The sequence below is a fragment of the Scyliorhinus canicula genome, chromosome 18 (genome assembly GCF_902713615.1).
Source record: "Scyliorhinus canicula chromosome 18, sScyCan1.1, whole genome shotgun sequence".
Lineage (NCBI taxonomy): Eukaryota > Metazoa > Chordata > Chondrichthyes > Carcharhiniformes > Scyliorhinidae > Scyliorhinus > Scyliorhinus canicula.
Genome location: NC_052163.1, coordinates 126,840,130 through 126,863,083, shown reverse-complemented (window position 1 = coordinate 126,863,083; position 22,954 = coordinate 126,840,130). Strand labels below are relative to the sequence as shown.

Below are 22,954 nucleotides of genomic sequence, written 5' to 3'. Positions count from 1 at the left end.
ACTGGTAAACCAGAGACCCAGAGTAATACTCTGGTGAACCAGCTTCAAATCCCGCCACTGCTGGTGGTGAAATTTGAATTCAATAAAAATCTGGAATTTTAAAATAAAGTCTCAAGATGCCCATGAAACCATTGTCGATAGTTGTTAAAACCCATCTGATTCACTAACGTCCTTTAAGGAGGGAAATCCGCCGTCCTTACCCGGTCTGGCCTACATGTGACTCCAGACCTCACAGCAATGTGGTTGACTCTTAACTGCCCCCTCAAGGGCAGTTTGGGATGGGCGATAAACGCTGGCACAGCCTGCGATGCCCACATTCCAAGAACGAATAAAACAAAATAGGATTCTGCTTCATTCCTGGGCCTTGGTGAGGAACGCTCCACCGGGGCCGCACTTAATCCCGTTTCCTGCGCGAACGAGCTCCACTCACCAGTCCAGGAAGAGATCGGGATGCCATTACCCCGATCTCCGAACCCTCCACCCCGGCCTCCAAACCCATGCAACCTTCCACTGAGGGGGTCCTCGAGCCCCCCGCACCTCACCTCGTAAGGGCAGGGCACCCCTGGGCCTGATCCCTGGTGTGGGCAAAATGCTACCCAGGCACCTTGTCAGCGCCCCTGCCAGGTGCCCAGGTGGCACTGCCTGGGCTTCAGGCTGGCAGTGCGATCGTGCCCGGATCTTGTTCGATCTCGCGAGGCGTGATGAGGCCGGTAAATCTCACGAGAGGCCTCTCGTAAATTTATCGACCTCGTTCCGTCCCGAGCCGGGCATGGCGAGGCAGGTAGAGCGCAGTCATTGTTTGTTTATAAACTTAAGAAGCCGCATAACAATTGATATTTCCACAAAAACGATTTAAGTGGCTGAATTGACCAACAACATTCAAAATGTTTTGGGTGCTTAGGAGTTAAGCGTTCAGATTTCCTGTTCCAAAAGTAACATTAACATCAGGTGGCTCAGCCAAATATTTGCGTTACGGACAATTGCTTGTGAATTCTTTCTCAAGTGCTTTATAGAATCACGGATACCTTCTGGTACGGTGTTAACTTCAATCAGGAAGCTGGGCACAGAGACGGTCGCTGTGAGAAATGGAGATGTTGCACTGTACTGGAAGGGGATGTTTCCTTGTGGATGGGATTGGGTCATGTTATTCAATAGCAACAAGTGAAGCCATTCCCCATTTCAGGAGCCTAGTGCCAGCAGCGAGGTAAGGAGTTACTCAGGTAAAGATGGTAGACATGCCGATGCATTTGCAATGGTAATTATTGAGCACATGGTTCCCCTTTACGCTATTGGGAGCCATAATGTGTTCCAACTGGGAAAACTTTACCTCATCGGTAGGCGGGTGATTCCCAATGTGACCGACAAAGCGGGTCGGCTGAGGCGGGAAAGTGTGGGTTCCATGTGTTAGCGATGAGCACAAAAAGTCACGTTCCCTGGCAGCCGTGGCCCCGCCCTCACCATCTATTCCGCCCCCCCCCCCCGTCCAAAATAAAGACAAACCAATTCACCGGGTAATTAGTGTGGTAAACAAGTGCTTGTAAAATGTTTCTAAGATGTCTGCAGGATAGTCTGGTGCATTGTGCTCCAGACCAAAGCAGTAACCATGATATGGAAGCATGTGGTAGAGGAGGAATTTATTGTGTGTCAGCTTATGAAAGATGATCCAGGCAATGTGCTTCCTTTGTATTTGGTTCTTTTGTTGCCCTTATCAGGGATGAAATTCATCACACTTAAACCAGTATCAGTGGCAGGTATCAGAATCCACTCAAATGCAGGGTCAGGTGTGAAATTCAGCAAAAGGCATTATTCTAACAGCTGCTAAGGTAATTTAGTAAATAAGTAATGTCTGCAAGGATAGGCTGATTTCCTTCCCCTTTTCAGTTAACAAGTCTCCAAAACTTTGGTACATTATTTCAGCAAAAGTCACAGCCTAGAAATGACAGAATCCGTGATCATATTACCTATTATAGAGCAAAAATTTAATATTTTACAAAGCGGGGTGACATTTTAGCAATACTGGCCAGTGGAGAGGGAAAACATAAGACAGGGTCTGTGCCTCTTACTGAGAAAGTACCGCTGGGTGTTTGGAGGAAGACTTTAAACCAAGTCAGCTGAGGTGAATGTTCAGGTATTCTGTCCAATATTCATCTCTCAGAAAAGACCCTCTTTCAGTGGGATCTTTACATGTTTATTAGCTGGCTCCCACGGCCAGAACTTTACAATACGCACCCCCCCCGCCCCCCCCTCCTATCCCAGGCGAGTTCCGACCTAGGACGGCAAGCGTAAAATTGCACGGATGGGATTCCCACCGGGTGGTTCCCATCACCATGACCCAGCAATTTCACGGTAGGGTGGACAGGGCCTCGAACAGGAAGCTTGTCCATGCCGACTTAATGGCCACTCAAGGTCCTATTCCCACCCTATCTCAATTTTTAGGTTTGTGGACTTGGTTGGATTGGGGTGGTGAATTAAATAAGTTAATAATTTTGATCTTGGTGGGGGAGGACTGGGACGCCTTAATCAGGCACGCGGCTGGTTTAGTACAGTGGCTAAACATCTGGCTTGTAAAGCAGAACAAGGCCAGCAGCGCGGGTTCAATTCACGTACCAGCCTCCCCGAACAGGCGTCGGAATGTGGCAACTCGGGGCTTTTCACAGTAACTTCATTTGAAGCCCACATGTGACAATAAGCGATTTCTTTTCAATCTAGGCCCTTTCAGATTTGAGGAGCCATCAGGCCCTTCCCTCCCATCTCGGCCAACCCCCCGACACCGAGATTGTCCCCCCTCTGATCCCTCCAGGCATCCCCCTACCTTCCCACCCCCAGGACCCCTGGTACTTATCTGAAATGCGGCCCCAGGACTTAGGCTCAGGCAATGTACTGCAGTGCCTCTTCTGACCACTGCAGCACTGTGCTTGGAGGAGCTGGAGAGCAGTTAGACAATTTGCTTGGCAAAAACTCTCCGAGGCGGCCACGCACAGGGTGTTCGTCACTCTGAAAGCTCAGGTCTATGTTGGACTACATAAAAGTGTCTGCACTCCAAAAGCAATTCATTGGTTGTGAAGTCTTTGTGACATGTGAATAGTGCTGGAAATGCTCGTTCTTTCCTTCCTATAGCTGGTCAATGGATCCTTTTGGAAACTGTGCATATTCAGGTATTGATTAAGTAGATCTCCTCCCCTCTTAGTCAAACAGCCAGCTTCACTACTTAGATGAGGATGGAAGGAGCTGTACGTGGTGCAGGTAATCCTTGACTTTTGATGTTCGAATTATGATCAATGGCACTAACGATGTTGATAAATTGACACTGTTTTAAATTACAATGTTGGTTTTAACTTTATGACGCCATGCCAATTGCACATACAATCATCCATGTGCATCAATGTTCTGCGCCACCCCTCTCACTGACTCGAGGCGCTCAGTTGCTTTGTGAATCTTTATGTTTCCAAACTTTTTCCTAAAATTTACAGTTTACAATATCAATTTATTGTTATCTTAGTTTTTTTAATAATTGATTGAGTACAAAATTCTAGGTTATTTTAATGAAGATAGAGAACCAGGCCTTGGTTTAGTAAGCAATCCCTGATTTATAACATTGCTGTCATGGGGCGTAGCAGGCAAGGCCAGCATTTGCTGTCCGTCCCTAATTGCCCTCGAACTGGGCAGAATTTTAAGAGTCAACCACATTGCTGTGGATCTGGAGTCACATCTAGGCCAGACCAGGTAAGGACGGCAGATTTCCTTCCCTAAAAGACATTACCGAACCAGATCGCTTTTTATGACAGTGGTTTCATGGTCACCTTTAGACTTGTAGTTCCAGATTTTTATTGAATACACATTTCACCATTGGTCATGGTGGCATTTGAACCCGGGTCCCAGAACATTACCCTGGCTCTCTGGGTAACTAGTCCAGTGACATTACCAATAAGCCACCACCTCCCCAACGTTGTGACTCCAGAACCATTTTTCGAGAATCAAGAGTAAGTTTGAGGACTGCCTGATCTTTGAAATTGTCCGAATATCTTCAGGAGTAGAAAATGGGAGGGAAATGGGGACATGCGATGAAGAAAGAGAAATCAACACAACGTATTTTTATTTTGCATGTGAAGAGATCAAGATCAATTCATTTCTTTAAAGTGGATTTTAGTTTACTATTTATTTGACAATCTTATTTATAGTAAATTAGGCAAAATATTTTGAAATGTATCTATTGGCTGAGGGCAATAATCACAGTTAAGGGGTGTCCTCCTATTCGCTGATAACCATGTTGTTGAAATGTTGAAACGTTACAGTACAGAAGGAGGCCATTCTGCCCATTATGTTTGTGCTGGCTGGAAAACGCTACCCAGCCTATTCCAACTTTCCAGCTGCAGTTATATTGTGCAATTATCGGAATTCAATAAAGTTAGGGCGGGATTCTCGGGAAATGCGATTGGGCGGAGAATAGGTTCCGACGGCAAAATCGCGGCGGTTGCTGATTTGACGCCAAATCGCTATTCTCTGTCACCCTGGCAGCGGCGTCAATGCAGTACAGAATGCACGTACAGTAGACACCGTTCGCACCGTTAGCAGGCCTTACCCGATATTCTCCGGGGCTCCGTGTTTCTCCGCCTCCGATAGGCCGAGTTTTCCGACGGCACGGTTCACCTGCGCTTTCAAAAATTGTTAAACCGGCGTCGTGGAAGCTGAGGGAGAGAGAGGGGGTACGGAAGGTGTCCAACATCACCACAGTTTGCTGACAGTTGTGCCGCTGGCTGGGAGGCTTCTGCCAGGGCTGACGGTAGTAGCAGGGGGTGGCTTGGAGGTGGGCTGTGGGGTCAGGGTGGACGGGCACAGAGCTCCATTGCCACAGCTGGAAAGGCAGCCATGCAGCTGAACACGCGGCTGACAGCCAACTGTGAACTTAGTGCCACAGATCGTATAGGTCCCCGCCAGGCCACCCCTTAGGTGCCCTCTGGCCCCAGCCGACCCATCAGCTGTATGGGCATGCTCCAGCACAATCAGTGCTACCTTGTTGTCTGGGATGGTGTGTGTGGGGTGTGCAGTGTGTCTGTGCGACTGCAGATTGTCAGCTTCCCGAGTGTCATTCTCTGACCCGGCGAATCCTACACCATTTCTCATTGGAATCTATTGTGTTCCACGTGGCGCTGGTGCTAGCCCCTCTACAGTTGCTGAATCGATCCGGGTTTTGCTGTTGTGAAAGTCGACGAATGCTGCAACGGTGTCAGAATTTAGTCTCAGAAACGGAGTATACCGCCCTTGGTATTTGTCAGTTTTAGGTCATGAAGCTCCCTTTCGAGATCACCTTGGAGAGTCTCAGGCATCTCAGGCAAATGGAAAACCTCACTTGGAAAAAGATTGTTGTGTTCCTCTGAATTTAGTGTTTCCATTTTCCTAAAGAAGATTGTCACATGATGTGTGACCACTTAGTAGTTGTAATGTGGATCGAACAAAAATAACTGCAACAGCATCTACAGACATGAATGACATAGTTTTTTTTTAAAAAGTTTTTTTAAACCAATAAAAGTTAGGAAAGATCTGCCACACATAGTGGAAGACTGAGTTGGCATAAAACAAAAACAGAAAATACTGGACATTCTCAGCAGGCCTGACAGCATCTGTGGAGAGAGAATGGAGGTAACGTTTCGAGTCTGGAGGGGCGCTGGCACTGTTGCTTCATAGCTCCAGGGTCCCAGGTTCGATTCCCGGCTTGGATCACTGTCTGCGCGGAGTCTGCACGTTCTCCCCGTGTCTGCGTGGGTTTCCTTCGGGTGCTCCGGTTTCCTCCCACAAGTCCCGAAAGACGTGCTTGTTAGGTGATTTGGATATTCTGAATTCTCCCTCAGTGTACCCAAACAACATCACTCATGTGGTCTTGCAAGCAGCCTTGCCAATGCCAACCTGGAAATCTGCCAACACGGTGTTACATCAAGTGGCTGGAGGCAGAACCAGGGCACTCGGCTAAGCATCGCCGAGACTCCCAAACATTTGTCAGATTTTTCTCTGTTTTACGCCCTCCAATGAAGTGGAACAATCGGTTGTAACTTGAATTTTCTGCGCTAATAATACTGTTATAGCTGTCCCTTAATGCCAGAGTGACCATTCGGCCACACTGCATTCTGTCCAGCTCCCTGGATGACAAAGGAGGTAGAAATTAAGATAAGGAAGGAAAAGTCTGCTTGTGACAGATGTCAGGCAGGAAATTCAATGGAAAACCAGAAGACTTGGGAGCAGAATTAGGCCATTCAGCCCATCGAGTCTGCTGCACCATTCAATCATGGCTGATATGTTTTTCATCCCCATTCTCCTGCCTTCTCCCCATAACCCCTGATCTCCTCATTAATCAAGAACCTATCTATCTCTGTCTCTGCTCGATCCCCGGCTTGGATCACTGTCTGTGCCGACTTTGCACGTTCTCCCTGTGTCTGCGTGGGTTTTCTCCGGGTGCTCCGGTATCTTCCCACAAGTCCCAAAAGGTGTGCTGTTAGGTGAATTAGACATTCTGAATTCTCCCTCACTACCTGAACAGGCGCCGGAGTGTGGCAACGAGGGGAGTTCCATAGTAACTTCATTGCAGTGTTAATGTAAGCCTATTTGTGAGAATAAAGATTATTATAAGACTATTATTATTTCTGATTTTTAATAGGATATGGGCATCGCTATCAAGGCCAGCATTTGTTACCCCTCCATGTTGCCCATGAATTGAGTGGCTCGCTCGGCCATTTCAGAGGGCAGTTAAGAGTCAACTATGTCACTGTAGATCTGGAGTCACATCTAGGTCAGATTGGGTAAGGTTTGGCGATTTCCCTCCCTAAAGGATATTAGTGAACCAGATAGGTGTTTACAACAATTGATGATGGCTCCATAGTCACCATTGCAGAGACTAGCTTGATTCACCTGAGAAAGGAGCTGTGCTCCAAAAGCTAGTGATTTGAAACAAACCTGTTGAACTTTGGGCTGGTTTAGCTCACTGGGCTAAATCGCTGGCTTTTAAAGCAGACCAAGCAGGCCAGCAGCACGGTTCGATTCCCGCACCAGCCTCCCCGAACAGACGCCGGAATGTGGCGACTAGGGGCTTTTCACAGTAACTTCATTGAAGCCTACTCGTGACAATAAGCGATTTTCATTTTTTTAGCTTCATTTTTCAGGTTTATTAATTGAATTTAAGTTCCGCCAGCTGTCGTGGTGGGATTTGAACCCAAGTCCTCAAAGTATTAGCCTGGCCCTCTGGATTACTAGTCCAGTGACGCATCACTACACCACCATCGCCGCTTGAGGCCAATATATGAGCCGATCTCTTCTACTGTCTCAGCGATAGTGTTAGAAGATTAGCATTTATGTGCAAGAATGACACCTTCCACTTATTAGAGCAACCATTCGAGTCTTTCCGAGTGGGAATACCGATTCAGGGGAAGCTTTGTGTTATGAGTAAATATCCAGTAGGAATTGGATTGAGCGTCACTGTTAATTCCACATAGGACCTTTACAGTCAATAGACAAGGGAGATATGTATCACATCAGTCTGACCAGGATTTGAACCTGGGTCCATGAAGCAGAAAACCTGCCCAATTAATTTATGATGTGGAGATGTGGGCGTTGGACTGGGGTGAGCACAGTAAGTAGTCTTACATCGGATTAAAGTCCAACAGGTTTGTTTCAAATCACTAGCTTTCAGAGCACTGCTCCTTCCTCAGGTGAAACTTGATTCACCTGAGGAAGGAGCAGCGCTCCGAAACGAGTGATTTGAAACAAACCTGTTGGACTTTAACCTGGTGTTGTAAGACTTCTTACTGTGCCCAATTAACTTATGCAGCTCCCCCAAATCCACAGAACGAGTAGAATTTAATCACCCCCCCCCCCCCCCCCCTCCAACACCACCACCACCACCACTGATAAAAGTAAGGTTGGGGAAAGTTGAGGTCAGTCTTCTCACACTTAAGGCAATTAAGATTCTTAAATCACACAACCCACAGAATCATAGAATCCCTGCAGTGCAAAAGGAGGACATTCGGCCCATCGAGTCTGCAATGACGCTCTGAAAGAGCACTCCACCCAAGCCCACTTCCCCGCCCTGTCCCAACAACCCCTTAACCTAACCTGCACATCCCTGGACACCTAAGAAGCAATTGATAATGGCCAATCCAGCTAACCTGCACATCTTTGGACTGTGGGAGGAAACCGGAGCACCCGGAGGAAACCCACGCAGGCACGGGGAGAACGTGCAGACTCCACCTCCACACAGACAGTTATCCGAGGCCGGAATTGAACCTGGGTCCCTGGAGCTATGAGGCAGCAGTGCTAACCACTGTGCCACCAACAAATGGCCAACTGAGGGTCACTTAAGCGTTTCAACCTGCCATTTTTGATATTCTACCAGCAGTTAGGGCAGTGCCAGGCCCCATAGTCCCTCCATTTAAACTGACCCCCACTTCCCCACCCCCGCCATTTTCCCCTGCATCACTGGAACTCCCAGCAAGGAACCATATACATTTGGTTTGGAGAACTTGGCAGTATTCCTCCTCCTGGGCCCACTGGAGTACCAACAGTGGTCAACACAGCTGGTAGCGCTGCTGGGCCTGAAGAACTGTGAGCCTTCAATTGGTGTTGGCAGCTCACCAAGGGGGATCCTCATCTTGAAGGCCCCAGGAATCCTGATTGCAGGCGGCAGACTGCCTGATTGCAATTTGAATCATAGCAGAACTTTCTGAAATTGCCACAGACGTGTTGCACGACCTGTTCCGCCAGGGGGCAGGCATATCGCCATTGTCATTTGGCCGATTTTGAACCCGCGCTCTCGGTGCGTGAGGTACACGGTGTGGCCCAAACATCCAAAGATAATTTTAAAAATGCGATGAATATGGTGGTGGCGAAGGGGGGGGTGGGGAGCCCCAAAGGACTCTGAGGTGTGGGCTGGGGACTGTTAGACTGCAGTACGGTTCGGGTAACCCTTTAAAGGTGGCGGTCCGATCTGTTTGGAGCCCGTTCCTCCTCTAAGAGGTACCACCCCACCAGAGTGATGCTGCAAGCCACACCCACTCACTTTGTTTTGGGAAAGAGGCTCAAAATTCCGTGAGAAGTGACACTTTGCAATTTTATGGAAAGATTCCACCCACTAAATCAAACCCAATGGTTTTAAAGAGAACATTTAGCACCTAGATGTATGAACACTATGTGAAACTGTGATGCTTGTATAACCTTACCGTGCCATATAGCTTTCCCTTCTTGTTCATGGCTAAATAAAAGCCAGTGTTGACCGCTTTGATTGCGACTACTCCGACATTAACTGACCTGATTTCCATTATACCTGCAAATAAATGAAGGACAATATGTGTTATAAGAGGGGTTTCCCCCATGACTGAATATGATGTGCATATACCTTTCAGGATAAATATCTTAAACAACTGTCAATAAATATTGCATCAATATGAGTCCCATCAATTATAGGCAGTCTGCAGGCGGAAGGCTAGAGCGATGCCCTGTGCTTAGCTCCTGGTGAACATTATCTGCACACAGTCTTAGCTTCAAATAAAGAACACATATTATTGTTTCACAAGTCCTTGTGTACGATTGCTATGTTTATGTCGAAAAAGAACATAACATGGTGGCAGTGTGGCAGCGCGCTATTTGAAGATTTGACTGAATAGAATACAAGCTTCAACCCCTTCACATCCTGCGGAAAAAACGAAGAACTGGTGTGAAAGTGAAACACCTCTCCAAACTCACCATGTGGAAAGATTATGCAGCTTTGCAGAGATTCTACACACACCGTACCTTTATCCCGGGATTGCATCCCGCTCCAGCCAGGAGGCATCAGATCCCAGTCAAATTGTTCAGATCTGGGAGAGCTTAACTAGTAAAAGTCTAACTACTGCAAAATTTAAGCAGGAACAGAAACTAAACAGCGTTTCACTTTGAATAGAATTCCACAGGCAGAGGAATTCAGTGCTGCTGAATGTAAATGCTACAGACTGGGCTGGGAAGTAGAATCCAACCAGTAACAGGTCATCTCACTTTAAATATGGGGCGTCATGGTGGCACAGTGGCTAGCACTGCTGCTTCACAACCCAGGTTCAATTCCGGCCTTGGGTGACTGTCGGTGTGGAGTTTGCACGTTCTCCCCGTGCCTGTGTGGGTTTCCTCCCGAGAGCTCTGGTTTCCTCCCACAACTTTACAGTTGTATAAGACTTTGGTTCGGCCGCATTTGGATTACTGCGTACAGTTCTGGTCGCCACATTACCAAAAGGATGTGGATGCTTTGGAGAAGGTGCAGAGGAGGTTCACCAGGGTGTTGCCTGGTATGGAGCGTGCTGGCAGTGAAGAGAGGTTGAGTAGATTAGGATTATTTTCATCTGTTATTTTATTTAATAAATTAACTGAATACTTTTTTTAAAAAAGGAAGACGGAGGTTGAGGGGGGACCTCATTGAGGTCTACAAAATCATGAGAGGTATAGACAGGGTGGATAGCAAGAAGCTTTTTCCCAGAGTGGGGGACTCAATTATTAAGGGTCACGAGTTCAAGGTGAGAGGGGAACAGTTTAAGGGAGATATGCGTGGAAAGTTCTTTACGCAGAGGGTGGTGGGTGCCTGGAACGCATTGCCGGCGGAGGTGGTAGAGGCGGGCACGATAGCGTCATTTTATTAAAAGAGTTTTTCACTGTTTGCTTTCATTTTTGAATTCTGCAGCCATTTCCTACCCAAATCACTGGTTCATGGTTGGAGCATGGAGCTGAAATCATGAAGGAAAATCAGAGAAGCCTTAGCAGCATCAGCATTGCTACCAAGCAGTAACCTATCACCAATCAAGACAGTTGCCACTAAAATACTGAAAATATTCATGAGAAGCCATAAACGGAGACCACATCCACCATTCTAGCCAATCAAAACTGCAGATCAAATGGCATCAAGACAAGATCCACATGGAGTGCCTAGCCAAGGTTAGATGGGGTTGCAGGGTTTTTTCACCCAATTAAGGGGCAATTTAGCATAGCCAATCCACCCACCCTGCGCATCTTTGGGTTGTGGGGGTGAGGCCCACGCAGCCACGGGGAGGATGTGCAAACTCCACACGGACATTGACCCGGGGCCGGGATTGAACCCGGGTCCTCGTGCCATGTGGCAGCAGTGCTAACCATTGTGTCGCCGTGCCACTCCAATTGGGTTGCAGGGTTATACGGATATGGCCGCGGGGGGGGGGGGGGGGGGGGGAGGGGGGGGTGTGGGGGGGGGGGGGGGGCGTGGATTGGCCTAGGGACAATCTTTCTCCACTGATTTCTGTTCTCCAGCTGATCTCGCTGCCTGTCCGATAGAGAGCCCGGTCCATGTTCTGACATTATCCATCCATGCCATCATTGGTCCTCCTTGTGCCTGTTTTCCAGGTGTTTCGTCTTGCATTTTTCCGAACACTCCCTCCTGCCCGCATCACATGTCCAAAATATGTGAGCTTCCTTCATATCACCTCCTCAAACAGGTACCTCTTTCTCTGAACTCTTCGGAGCTTTACTCAGAAAACAGGCGAAGATAAAAGATGCCCATGAGCTGCATGTGGGTAATCAATTATCCAGATCGAACATCAGCATCCAGATCGAACATCAGCTACAAGCGCCCAGCTGACGGTGCTTGGAATCAAGAGGAAATCATCAGCATACATCCAGAACCAAAATCGAATCAAAATTCCATAGACTCTGGAACAATTCCTACAGATTGGAAGGTAGCGAATGGAATCCATAATGTTTAATGTTTACTGTTCTCTTTCTGTTATTGTTATAAAATTTTAAAAATACTTCAATAAAAATATTTTTAAAAAGAAGAAAACAGTGAATTATAGACCAGGAAGCCAGACATCGGGGCGCGATTCTCCCAAAGGGAGACAAAGTGCCGACGGCAGAGTGAAAACCGGAATATTTCACTCCGGCGTCGGAGGCCACTCCTTGCCCCCTATTCTCCCACCCCCAGGGGGCTAGGAGCGGCGGCACGTCACCTGAATGACGCGGCCGGCGGCGCCTAAATGACGTCACCCGCGCATGCGCAGGTTGCCGTCTTCCCCCTCCGTTACCCCGCAGGACATGGAGGATTGATCTTGCGGGGCGGCCGATGGAAAAGAGTGCGTCTTTTAGAGACGCCGGTCCGACGCTCGGTGGGCACCGATCGCGGGCCAGACCCCTCCTGAGCACCCCCCCGGTGCTCGATTCTCCTTCTGCCCCCCACAGGCCCCACACGCAGCAGTCGCGCGCTGTTCATGCCGGCAACGACCAGGTGTGGTTGGCGCCGGCGTGAACCGGTTGGATTCGGCAGGCCACTCGGCCGATCCGGGCCGGAAAATCCTCCGAGCGGCCTGTCACAAAATGTGACACGCCGTTTTGGGGGGGGGGGGTAGGAGAATCGCGTGCGGGTGCCAGGGAGGCGTGGCGTGATTCGCCAGGCACTCCCGCGATTCTCCCACCCGGCGTGGGGGTCGGAGAATCGTGCCCCAGTAGTGGGGAAAATTCTGGAATCCATTATTAAGGATTTAATAGCAGAGCACTTGGAAAACAACAGCAGGATTGGACAGAGTCAGCATGGATTTATGCAGAGGAAATCATGCTTGACAAATCTACTGGAAATCTTCGAGGATGTAACCAGTAGAGTTAATGAGGGGCAGCCAGTGGATGTGGTTTATTTGGACTTTCAGACGGCTTTTGACAAAGTTCCACATAAGAGGTCAGCATGTAAAATTAAAGCACATGGGATTAGGGGTAGTGTATTGAGATAGATAAAAAACTGCTTGGCAGAAAGAAAACAAAGGGTAGGAATAAACAGGTCTTTTTCTGAATGGCAGTGACTAGTGAGGTACTGCAGATATCGGAGCAGGGACCCCCAACAATTCACAATATATATTCATGATTTAGATGAGGGAACTAAATGTAATACCTCCAAATTTGCAGATGACATAAAGCTGTGTGGGGGGAGAGGGGGGGTGATCTGTGAGGAGGATGCAGAGATGCTTCAATGTGATTTGGACAAGTCGCGTGAGTGGGCAAATGAATGGCAGATGCAGTATAATGTGGTTAAATGTGAGGTTATCCACTTTTCTAGCAAAAACAGGAAGGCAGATTATTGAATGGCCATAGAATGAGAGAGGGCAATGTGCTGGAGATCTGGGTGTCTTCGTACACCAGTCGCTGAAGGTAAGCATGCAGGTGGTTAAGGCTAATGGTCTGTTGATCTTCATAGCGAGAGGATTCGAATACAGGAACAGGGATGTCTTGCTGCAACTATACAGGGCCGTGGTGAGACTACACCTGGAATATTGTGTGCAGCTTTGGTCTCCTTGTCTGAAAAAGGATCTTCTTGCTATTGAGGGAGTGCGAGAAGGTTTGCCAGGCTGATTCCTGGGATGGCAGGACTGATGTATGAGGAGAGATCGAGTTGGTTAGGATTATATTCAGTGGAGCTCAGAAGAACGCGCAGGCATCTCTTGGAATCTGTAAAGTTTGAACAGGACTTGGCAGGCTAGATGCAGGAAGGATGTCCCCAATGGTGGTGGTGTCCAGAACCGGGGGTGATGGTCTAAAGATATGGGGTAAACCTTTTAAGACCGAGATAAGGAGCAATCTCTTCACCCTGAGAGTGGTAAACCTGTGGAATTTGCTACTGCAAGAAGCAGCTGAGGCCAAATTATTGTGGGCTGGATTCTCTGATTCTGGTGCGATGTCACCACACCGGTGTGGGAACGGTGGCATTGTATGCCAGAAAAAATGGTGTATAACTGCCACTGATTCCTCATTTTGCTGGGGGCTCGCAGCAAGGCAGCGTAGAGCGGCCGGCTCGAGCTACTGAAATTCCCGGGTCTGTGGCCGCGAATGCGCGTGGCAGCGGCTTGCAGTGCCCACGCCGTGCTACATGGCGATGGCCTGCAGTGCCCACGCCGTGCTACATGGCGATGGCCTGCAGTGCCCACACCGTGCTACATGGCAGCGGCCTGCAGTGCCCACGCCGTGCTACATGGCGATGGCCTGCAGCGCCCACGCCGTGCTACATGGCGATGGCCTGCAGTGCCCACGCCGTGCTACATGGCGGCTGCCTGCAGTGCCCACGCCGTGCTACATGGCGATGGCCTGCAGTGCCCACACCGTGCTACATGGCAGCGGCCTGCAGTGCCCACACCGTGCTACATGGCGATGGCCTGCAGTGCCCACGCCGTGCTACATGGCGATGGCCTGCAGCGCCCACGCCGTGCTACATGGCAGCGGCCTGCAGTGCCCACGCCGTGCTACATGGCGATGGCCTGCAGTGCCCACGCCGTGCTACATGGCGATGGCCTGCAGCGCCCACGCCGTGCTACATGGCGATGGCCTGCAGTGCCCACGCCGTGCTACATGGCGGCTGCCTGCAGTGCCCACACCGTGCTACATGGCGATGGCCTGCAGCGCCCACGCCGTGCTACATGGCGATGGCCTGCAGCGCCCACGCCGTGCTACATGGCGATGGCCTGCAGCGCCCACGCCGTGCTACATGGCGATGGCCTGCAGCGCCCACGCCGTGCTACATGGCGATGGCCTGCAGTGCCCACGCCGTGCTACATGGTGATGGCCTGCAGTGCCCACGCCGTGCTACATGGCGGCGGCCTGCAGCGCCCACGCCGTGCTACATGGCGATGGCCTGCAGTGCCCACGCCGTGCTACATGGCAGCGGCCTGCAGTGCCCACGCCGTGCTACATGGCAGCGGCCTGCAGTGCCCACGCCGTGCTACATGGCGGCTGCCTGCAGTGCCCGCCCCGTGTTATATGGCGATGGCTGCTCGCGGACCTGGCCCGTGAAATAGTTCCCCCCTTTGGCTGGCTCGCGCGCCCCAAACCACTCCCCCACTGTGCCCCCAGTCCCTAATAAAGTCCCCCCTGCCAGGGGAGTGCCCCCCCCCCCCCCCCCCCCCGACTGTGACGGCGCTGGACTGAGTCCGCAGCCGCCACGTCGAGTACCCGACGGATAAGACCACACGTGACCGACACCGTCGGGAATTCAGCCAGTCGGGGGCGGAGCATCGGAGGTTTGCCGGGGGGGGGGGGGGGGGGGGGGGGGGCATACTTTGGTTGGGAACGGGGATTCTCCAGCCGATCGCCGAACACGATTTCGGCGTCGGTGACGGGAGAATCAAGCCCTGTATATTGTCAAGAAAGAGTTAGATCTAGCGCTTGGGGCGAAAGGCATCAAAGGATTTCGGGGGAACACGGGATCAGGCTATTAAATTGGATAGTCAGCCATGATCATAATGAATGAGGGAGCAAGCTTGAAGGACCGAATGGCCTCCCCCTTCTCCTATTTTCTAGGTTTCTGTGTTACGTATCAAGGACAAACACCAAAGGGCATTACAGTGTAGCAAAACACATGCCAAATCAGAACAATACCACAACCAGAAACATCGAGTAATCCTATTACAACTAGAACACGGTCTGAGACACAAACAAAACACCCGTAACCAGCATTCTGAAAAAAACAGCAGTCTCCAGCAAAGATCACCCAGCTGGACGAATGAGCAAACCACTGATATGTTTCACAGACTTGTAAATTTATCGCTTTGTGTTAAAGTCCATTCAGATGCAATGTTATTTTCATGTAAATTGTTTGATTCTTTTAGGGTAAACCTTTTAGTTAGAGAAAAGGGCTGTTGAGCTATAATGTGCATATAACTTTAAGGAAGTGTATCTTAAACTGCTGTCAATCAATACCACATTGTCAGGATGTAATGTATTAGTCCCATGACGTTTAGGCAGTCTGCAAGCAGCACGGTACTGATGAAATACACTGTGCTTAGCTTTCAGTGAACCTTTATCTGTCTATAGTCTTATCTTCAAATAGTGGCTGCTAATACAAAGTTATCCCAGTTAAGCAACAAGATAGATTGTTGCAGGACCTGTCCCATTGCACCAACCCTCCCTTTTAAATTTACATTCAGTATTATTTGTGCTTCTCCAACCCTGTAAACCCAAACGTTGCCTGTTCAGGGAACATCTGCAATGTTAAACCTTAATGCTTGATTTTAAAAAAGGGAAGAATCTTGACAAACACCCTTACTGAAAGCCAAATGGGAATAGCTTCTGTGACACATGGGGTAAGATGCAGCACTATAAGCTCTGAAGGTCACCTGCGTGTTTGATACCACAGATTTTGAGGCCGATATTTAATTGTGGATTCCCAGCTGTAGAGAAACTAAGGGCTGGATTTTCCACCTGACCCCGGCGCATAGCCACGGGCGGGGTGGGAAATTTTGGAGAACTGCCCTCCAAATGTTCCCGTCCCACTTGCGATGATGCCCATCCGGGGCCAGACTCTCCTGCCATGGCTTGAATAATCCACACTCTATATGGCTTCTATTTTAACTGGAGGCGTGTTTGAGGCCATAAAATGATCAGAGGCAGGGGGAAATCCTAAGAGGAGTTAAATGCGAACCCAAAACCATTTTAACATTTGAATGAAGCAGGATAGTCCAGTGCCCAAAACTAATGTGATTGAGGGCAAGAAAGTCAAGAAACTGGAAAATGGCCCCTGGCATAATATTACTGCTGAAGAGGGCAGTCGTCAGCTAACATCAACTGTGAATAAGAGGCACGGCCGGGGCTGGAAGATCCACTATGAATTTTGCACAATTCTCACAATTGTCTCAGTTCAATTTTTAAACATATGTTTGTCTCCACTGACCGCACCATGGTTCAGCAAGAGTTTGGTTGGCTACATGAGGGCCTTGCAAATTCGGAAGTTAAAATGCCATCATGGTGGGACTTTCCATACAAAGGCACAACTGGTGGGATGTGCAAGTTTCATGGGCAACGCAGGATGAGGTGACTGGAGTGCCGTAGGAATGCTGTACAACACACATCTTAACCTGACACTGTCCCCTGCCAACTGCAATTCGAGGCTGGAGCAGAATGTTGGTGCCCCAATGAACAGAACTTAATTTTTCATAGAATTTACAGTGCAGAAGGAGGCCATTCAGCCCATCGAGTCTGCACCAGCTCTTGGAAAGAGCACCCCACCCAAGTCCATAGCTCCACCCTATCCCCATAACCCAGCAATCCCACCCAACACTAAGGGCAATTTTGGACACTAAGGGCAATTTAGCATGGCCAATCCACCTAACCTGCACATCTTTGGACTGTGGGAGGAAATCGGAGCACCCGGAGGAAACCCACGCAGACACGGGGAGAATGTGCAGACTCCGCACAGACAGTGACCCAAGCCGGGAATCGAACCTGGGACCCTGGAGCTGTGAAGCAATTGTGCTAACCACTATGCTACTGTGCTGCCCAACGTTGTTCCACTATAACATCTCAATTACCTTCAGAAAGATAAATTTGTCTCTTCAGCCAAATAAATTCAAATTTAAGTACCAGAGGAGGAAGTTATGAGATCCAGCATGTCATTTTTCATGTCGTGCGGAGAATGGCTCTAGGGCCTTGACTTCACCACCAGATATGAAAGTGTCTCTGATGCTTTGGCTTGAGTTTAGCCTCTGATTATTCGGGTGATATCCTCAACCTGCCCGCAAATGGCCGATAATTGGGCAAAGAGCCTACCCACCACGACCAGGCAGGTGACCATCCTCCCTGAGAAGCTACCTCTTAAAAAAAACTGCGCGGAGGGGGAAACTGATCAGGCAACCACCATGCTACATGCTGCATGAATTTGCCGGCTCTAGGCGGCATGGTGGCGCAGTGGTTAGCACTGCTGCCTCACAGCGCCGAGGACCCGGGTTCGATCTCGGCAATGGGTCACTGTCCGTCTGGAGTTTGCACATTCACCCCATGTCTATGTGGGTCTCACCCCCACAACCCAAGTAAGTGCAGGGTAGGTGGATTGGCCACGCTAAATCGCCCCTTAATTGAAAAAAAAACAAATTGGGTACTCTCAATTTAATTTTTTTAAATGAGCTCACCCGCCTTCTTACCCACCTCTGTGGCAAATGCTGCCCTGGTGAGGGCAGTAGATCAATAGCCTCCTTGGACTCATTGTCAGGACTCATTAACTCAAAACCTATCTGAGGTTGAAGCAACTGCACTGGTATCACAAAGGTGATCAGCACTTTCATCTGCTGTGATCAAGTAGTCAGGATGATGTCAGACCAAATGGGAAATGTTTAAATCAGGTGATCAAGTTTACAAGGAGTTCCACCGACTTGTGAGAAGATGGGGTTGTTAATTTCAATGCATCATTGAATGAAAAAGATCTCAGAGCATTTTATCTGTACAGCAAAGGACATTTATCTCTACCATCTGATACCTTATTGTTGAAAACATGAGGGCTGCGGGAACTTCATCACGACACCCATGAAAGTAATTCTAGAGTAAGTTACATATTGTATGCACAACATGATTGACTATTTGTAATATAATAAAACCAGCATCAAAACAAACCTGGTTTCCAAAACTAACGGGGGGTGATGACATGCCACTTGCATTATCTGCTGACCTATCAGCACCTTGTCCTGCATCTTTAAGTTGCATCTCCACGCAACTGTTAATGTGTTGAGTCTCGTGCTATCTACAATCTTGTTCCCAGATGATACTATTTTATATGTCACCTTTCTGATCAAGCAGATCTGAATGAGCTTCGCACGTCAGACTGTGACCATATTCACAACACAATACCACCCGTAATTTCCAATTAATTGCCAACAGCATGACTCTCTGATGTGTCAATTCAAACATTCTCTCATCTGAGATTGGGGTTGTATCAGAGTGGGAGGAATCTAACCAGACACCAGCATTGTGAGACCATCTCAGGGAGTTCCATTTATCAACATGGAGCTCATGCATTACAGATTGAAGCAAAGGCTTCAAAAATGTTACGAGACCTCGGTGTTCCCATCTAATAGCTGAAGAAAAATGACTATGTTGAGTATCTCTTAGGCGCCATTGCAATCTCAGAGTGATAATGCATTCCTAATGAAACCTCCAGGTCCCTCATACTGAATAGACCCAGTAGGAACAGGTTTGAAAATTGACATTTTGGTCAATTGAAAATAAGGTAAATGACCTTTAACTTCTTTAAACATTTTTGTTTCTGCCGTTGCATTTGGTTACTACGCTGGGTGAGGCTGGGGGACATGCAGGCACTATAATAAAGTAAGTATGGGAGGTAATATTATGACAAATGTGCTGCCTTTAACTCATTTCTCAGCCCTGAAAGTAGCTCAAATCCCTACTTGTACGTTTACCATTGGAAACAATCAAAGTGCCTGCAGAAGGGGAATAAAACACAACAAGAAAGGAAATAGGGTTTTCATGGCTGTGGGATTCCACAATAGCACCGTGGAACAATTTCAGCTGGCACAGACAAGTTAGGAAACTGACTGAAATATTCAGAAATGTTTCATTACGAAGGACATTACAAGACAGAAGTGCATTGCAAATCAGTGTGAAGAGGCGAAGTTAGCGATGGGATGATCCGCAATTTTCAGAATCCAACGTGCAAACCAGAAGACATGGGGCACGATTTTCCCAAAAGGGAACAAAGTCCCCGAGTGAGCGCGCTGAGCAGCGTGTTCCCCGCATTGCCGAGAAACACATGGCTATTCAACGCGACACGCGTTGAATATGGGGCCTGAACAGGGAATACACTGCCGAGGCTGCACATAGCCCCGTTTTGTACAGTGAGGTGCTCCGCTCGCTGGAACTCCCCTTTGTAGCGAGAGATCGGGATGCCATTTTCAATAGAATCCTGATCTTCGAGGCCCCCAAAACAATCTCCAACCTCCCCAGCCTGAACGCAATATGGGAGGCTCCCCGGCTCTCCTCCGCACTCCCCCAACACCCACGCTGGGTAATCTTGGCCCAATCGCGCACGTGCAGAAAATGCCAGCTTGGCACCTCGGTAGTGCCACCAGGCTGTCACCCAGGTGGAACTGCCAAGGCGCCAGGCTGGCACTGCAAGGGTATTTCAAAATGGCATCCTGATCTCTTGCTACAGTGGCGAGCGGAGCGCCCCACTGTACAAAATGGGGCACGCTCCCCGTTCAGGCCCCTTATCCAACACCAGCCACGTTGAATAGCCATGTGTCTCTCGGCACTGTGAGTGCCGGAAACATGCAGCTAAACGCGCTCGCTCGGGGACTTTATTCCCTTTTGGGAGAATCTCGACCACTTGCTCTTATCTATTTTTGCCAATGTTTTTCTCTCTGTTCACCATTTGAGGATCTATTAGACGTAGGCATCCTCTGGTACCATGCCCAAGTGTTCATTCTTCATGCGAGTTTAGACAGCAAGTGTTAGAGGGCAGATGTGGGTTTGGTGGGGATGTGACAGCCATGCCTAAACCCCTCTCACCTAACATACAAAAGCCACAGACACTTTACAGCAAGCACCATTACTTCACATTAGCAATGGGGAAAATTGGCTGATTTTCCCCTTCATAATTCTGAGGAATCAGCAAATGCAACCCAGACTAAGATTGGAGCCTTGTCTGGGTCGGTCATCATTTCTGTCTTTCCAATACATTTTATGCTGGAGTGGAGAAATTGTTGTCACAAAAGTGTTCACAAACTTCCAGTTATGTTCACATTTTCAGAGTAATCACCATCAAGAGGTTCAGATCAACAATGTTCAGCAAACGTTAGCTCGGGTGGACGCCCATTGGCTGTTCTGACACTGAGCAGTGTTCACTGGAAGCTCTGGCAGGGTAAGCACGTGCCTTTCATGGTTGACCCTCAGACCATTCAAATGAATAGTTGGCAAATAGGGTATACCTGCAAGCCTGTGATTTCCCCACAGATGCCATGCCTAGTTGGGGAACAGGCTTTATAGTTCCGGCGCAACTTCATGGTTGCAATGAAATTTAGCACGTTTTGCACAGACACAGAGGTGCCTTGTGTAACGGCCCCTGCTCACATCTCGTTACTTCATTAACTTTCTTTGCCGATTCTAGTCTAATATCTGCTGTAAAATTCACCGTAGCTTTAGATCCCATTGTGTGGTGTCATGACAAACAGTGCATTGTAAATTAATTACTTTGTTACAAAGTAAGATGACCCATGATAATAACCTTTTGTTATTCTGTGCAGTTCATAATGTATTTTCCTAAATTCTATTAGGATAGCAAGCTGATATCATAACAGTTTAATATTTGTATTCTGATCATTATCACTTCTTTGCCTATAAACACTGCTTCTACTAAACTCATTACCTCTACCATATGATATAAATACAAGTAAAAAGGAGGCTGATTTCCTCCCGTCACTCTCGTATCATAAACATAGGGGATAAATTTCCTCTGCGCTTCATTTCCACCCAAACTAGCAATCTTAAAGAGCATGTTAACAATCTCATTAGAAACAAGGAGCAGAGCAATTATCCTTGCTGTGTGTTTTAAAAAAAATAATGATAGCGCAAATGGGCCAGAGGAAATTCTCCCCCATTAACAAGGTCGGTACTGTAACATGTTACCAGCCATCTGTCTCTGGTGCATGTTACACTTCCATTATTAACTGGGCCACTTTCTGACCACAAATGAATAGGTTTAATTCCATTTTATTGCACGGGATTCCAGGATTCCTTCTTGTGGTTTCCCAGATCACATTCTGTGATTTTGTCCATCTGTGACTACACTCAGTCATTTACTGGATAAGTCAAACTCTGTTTTTTTATGATATCGAACAAGGATTTTTTCTGACGTTCTTGGAATTGTATCCAATGACCCTGTCCATTTTTTCTCTTGTAGGCTAGTGGCGGTGATTATTATTAATAATGATGTGGAGATGCCGGCGTTGGACTGGGGTGAGAACAGTAAGAAGTCTTACAACACCAGGTTAAAGTCCAACAGGTTTGTTTCAAACACGAGCTTTCGGAGCTGTGCTCCGAAAGCTCGTGTTTGAAACAAACCTGTTGGACTTTAACCTGGTGTTGTAAGACTTCTTATTATTAATAATGGAATTAAGCAGAGCTATCGCCCACATTTCTATGCAAGGTTTTTCCAAATTTCAAAGCCCTGGCTTCGTTCTGAGAAAGCTATCTTGCTCCAGGCATAACTTAAAAACAAATACTAAAACCTGCTTCATTATAAAACGAATTGAACAAAAAGTATTTTCCACCCGGTCTTCAGGTGACTGTAGGTGGAATATATTTTAGTCTTTCAAGTCCCTTTTCCCTCTGATGCTCTTCAGCTGTTTGACGGCGGAGTACAAAAGCACTTTGGGATTCTTTGTCAGTCCGCATTTAGGCTTCTGGTACGCTGAGAAGAAACTCGTTAAATGTTCTGGGCTTTGAAATAAAAGCTGTAACATGTTCAAAACATAAGAGTGACTCCGCTTGAACCAAAAGGAAACAGGCCTTGTGGAAAAAAAAGGCTGGGTATGAGATCAATCAACCATCTCTGACCTGATGGTCTGACAGGGCCCTTTGTCAGGTTTAAAATACTGTGTGGTCTATAGAATAAAGCTCAGACAAGGCTCCTTTTTGACCCCAAAGTGCTCACCTGAGAGAGGCTTTAACAATAGCTCCCAGTTATATTCAATGAGTGTACAAAAAAGAGTAAAAGGCTTATTAATTGTACAGATTAAAGGGCAGACCCAAAGTCTTCTAAGGCTTTAGTAAGCATTTCCTGTGCCGGCCCCACCACAGCCCAGCTAGTACAATACTGCATGGGAACTCATCAAATCCCACCATGGCCTTCCTCTGATTGACATACCTTTTCAATTATTTCACAGTTTGCTAAGTTATAAATGGAGAGGGTCTGCTTCTAAGACATCTTTTCATGTTGACTCTGCATTTGCAGCTAATGACCGTGACTAGCACCTTTGATCTGGGACTCTGTGCCCCATGCTGGCTGCACTTGTGTAGGCTTAAGGTCTACCTTCCCATTTCAACACGCCTTTCTCATTCTGGCCCTGTAGTGGTGATCTGTCACAGTTAAATGTGAACAAAAGCCTCTCTTCACCCCTTGGATTTTTCTTTGGGTTGGGTTGAGGAGGGGGTGGGGGGTTGGGGAGGT

General features: G+C 48.0%; 1 protein-coding gene across 1 annotated transcript in view; it reads right to left on the bottom strand.

Annotated features, from left to right (window-relative positions):
• The window catches only part of fgf22 (fibroblast growth factor 22), a 146,345-nt gene that overhangs the window by 2,954 nt on the left and 120,437 nt on the right, over positions 1-22,954 (bottom strand). The window contains exon 2 of the mRNA XM_038776848.1: positions 9,201-9,304. Within this exon, the coding sequence (XP_038632776.1) occupies positions 9,201-9,304 (104 nt within the window). The remainder of the gene's footprint in view (positions 1-9,200; positions 9,305-22,954) is intronic.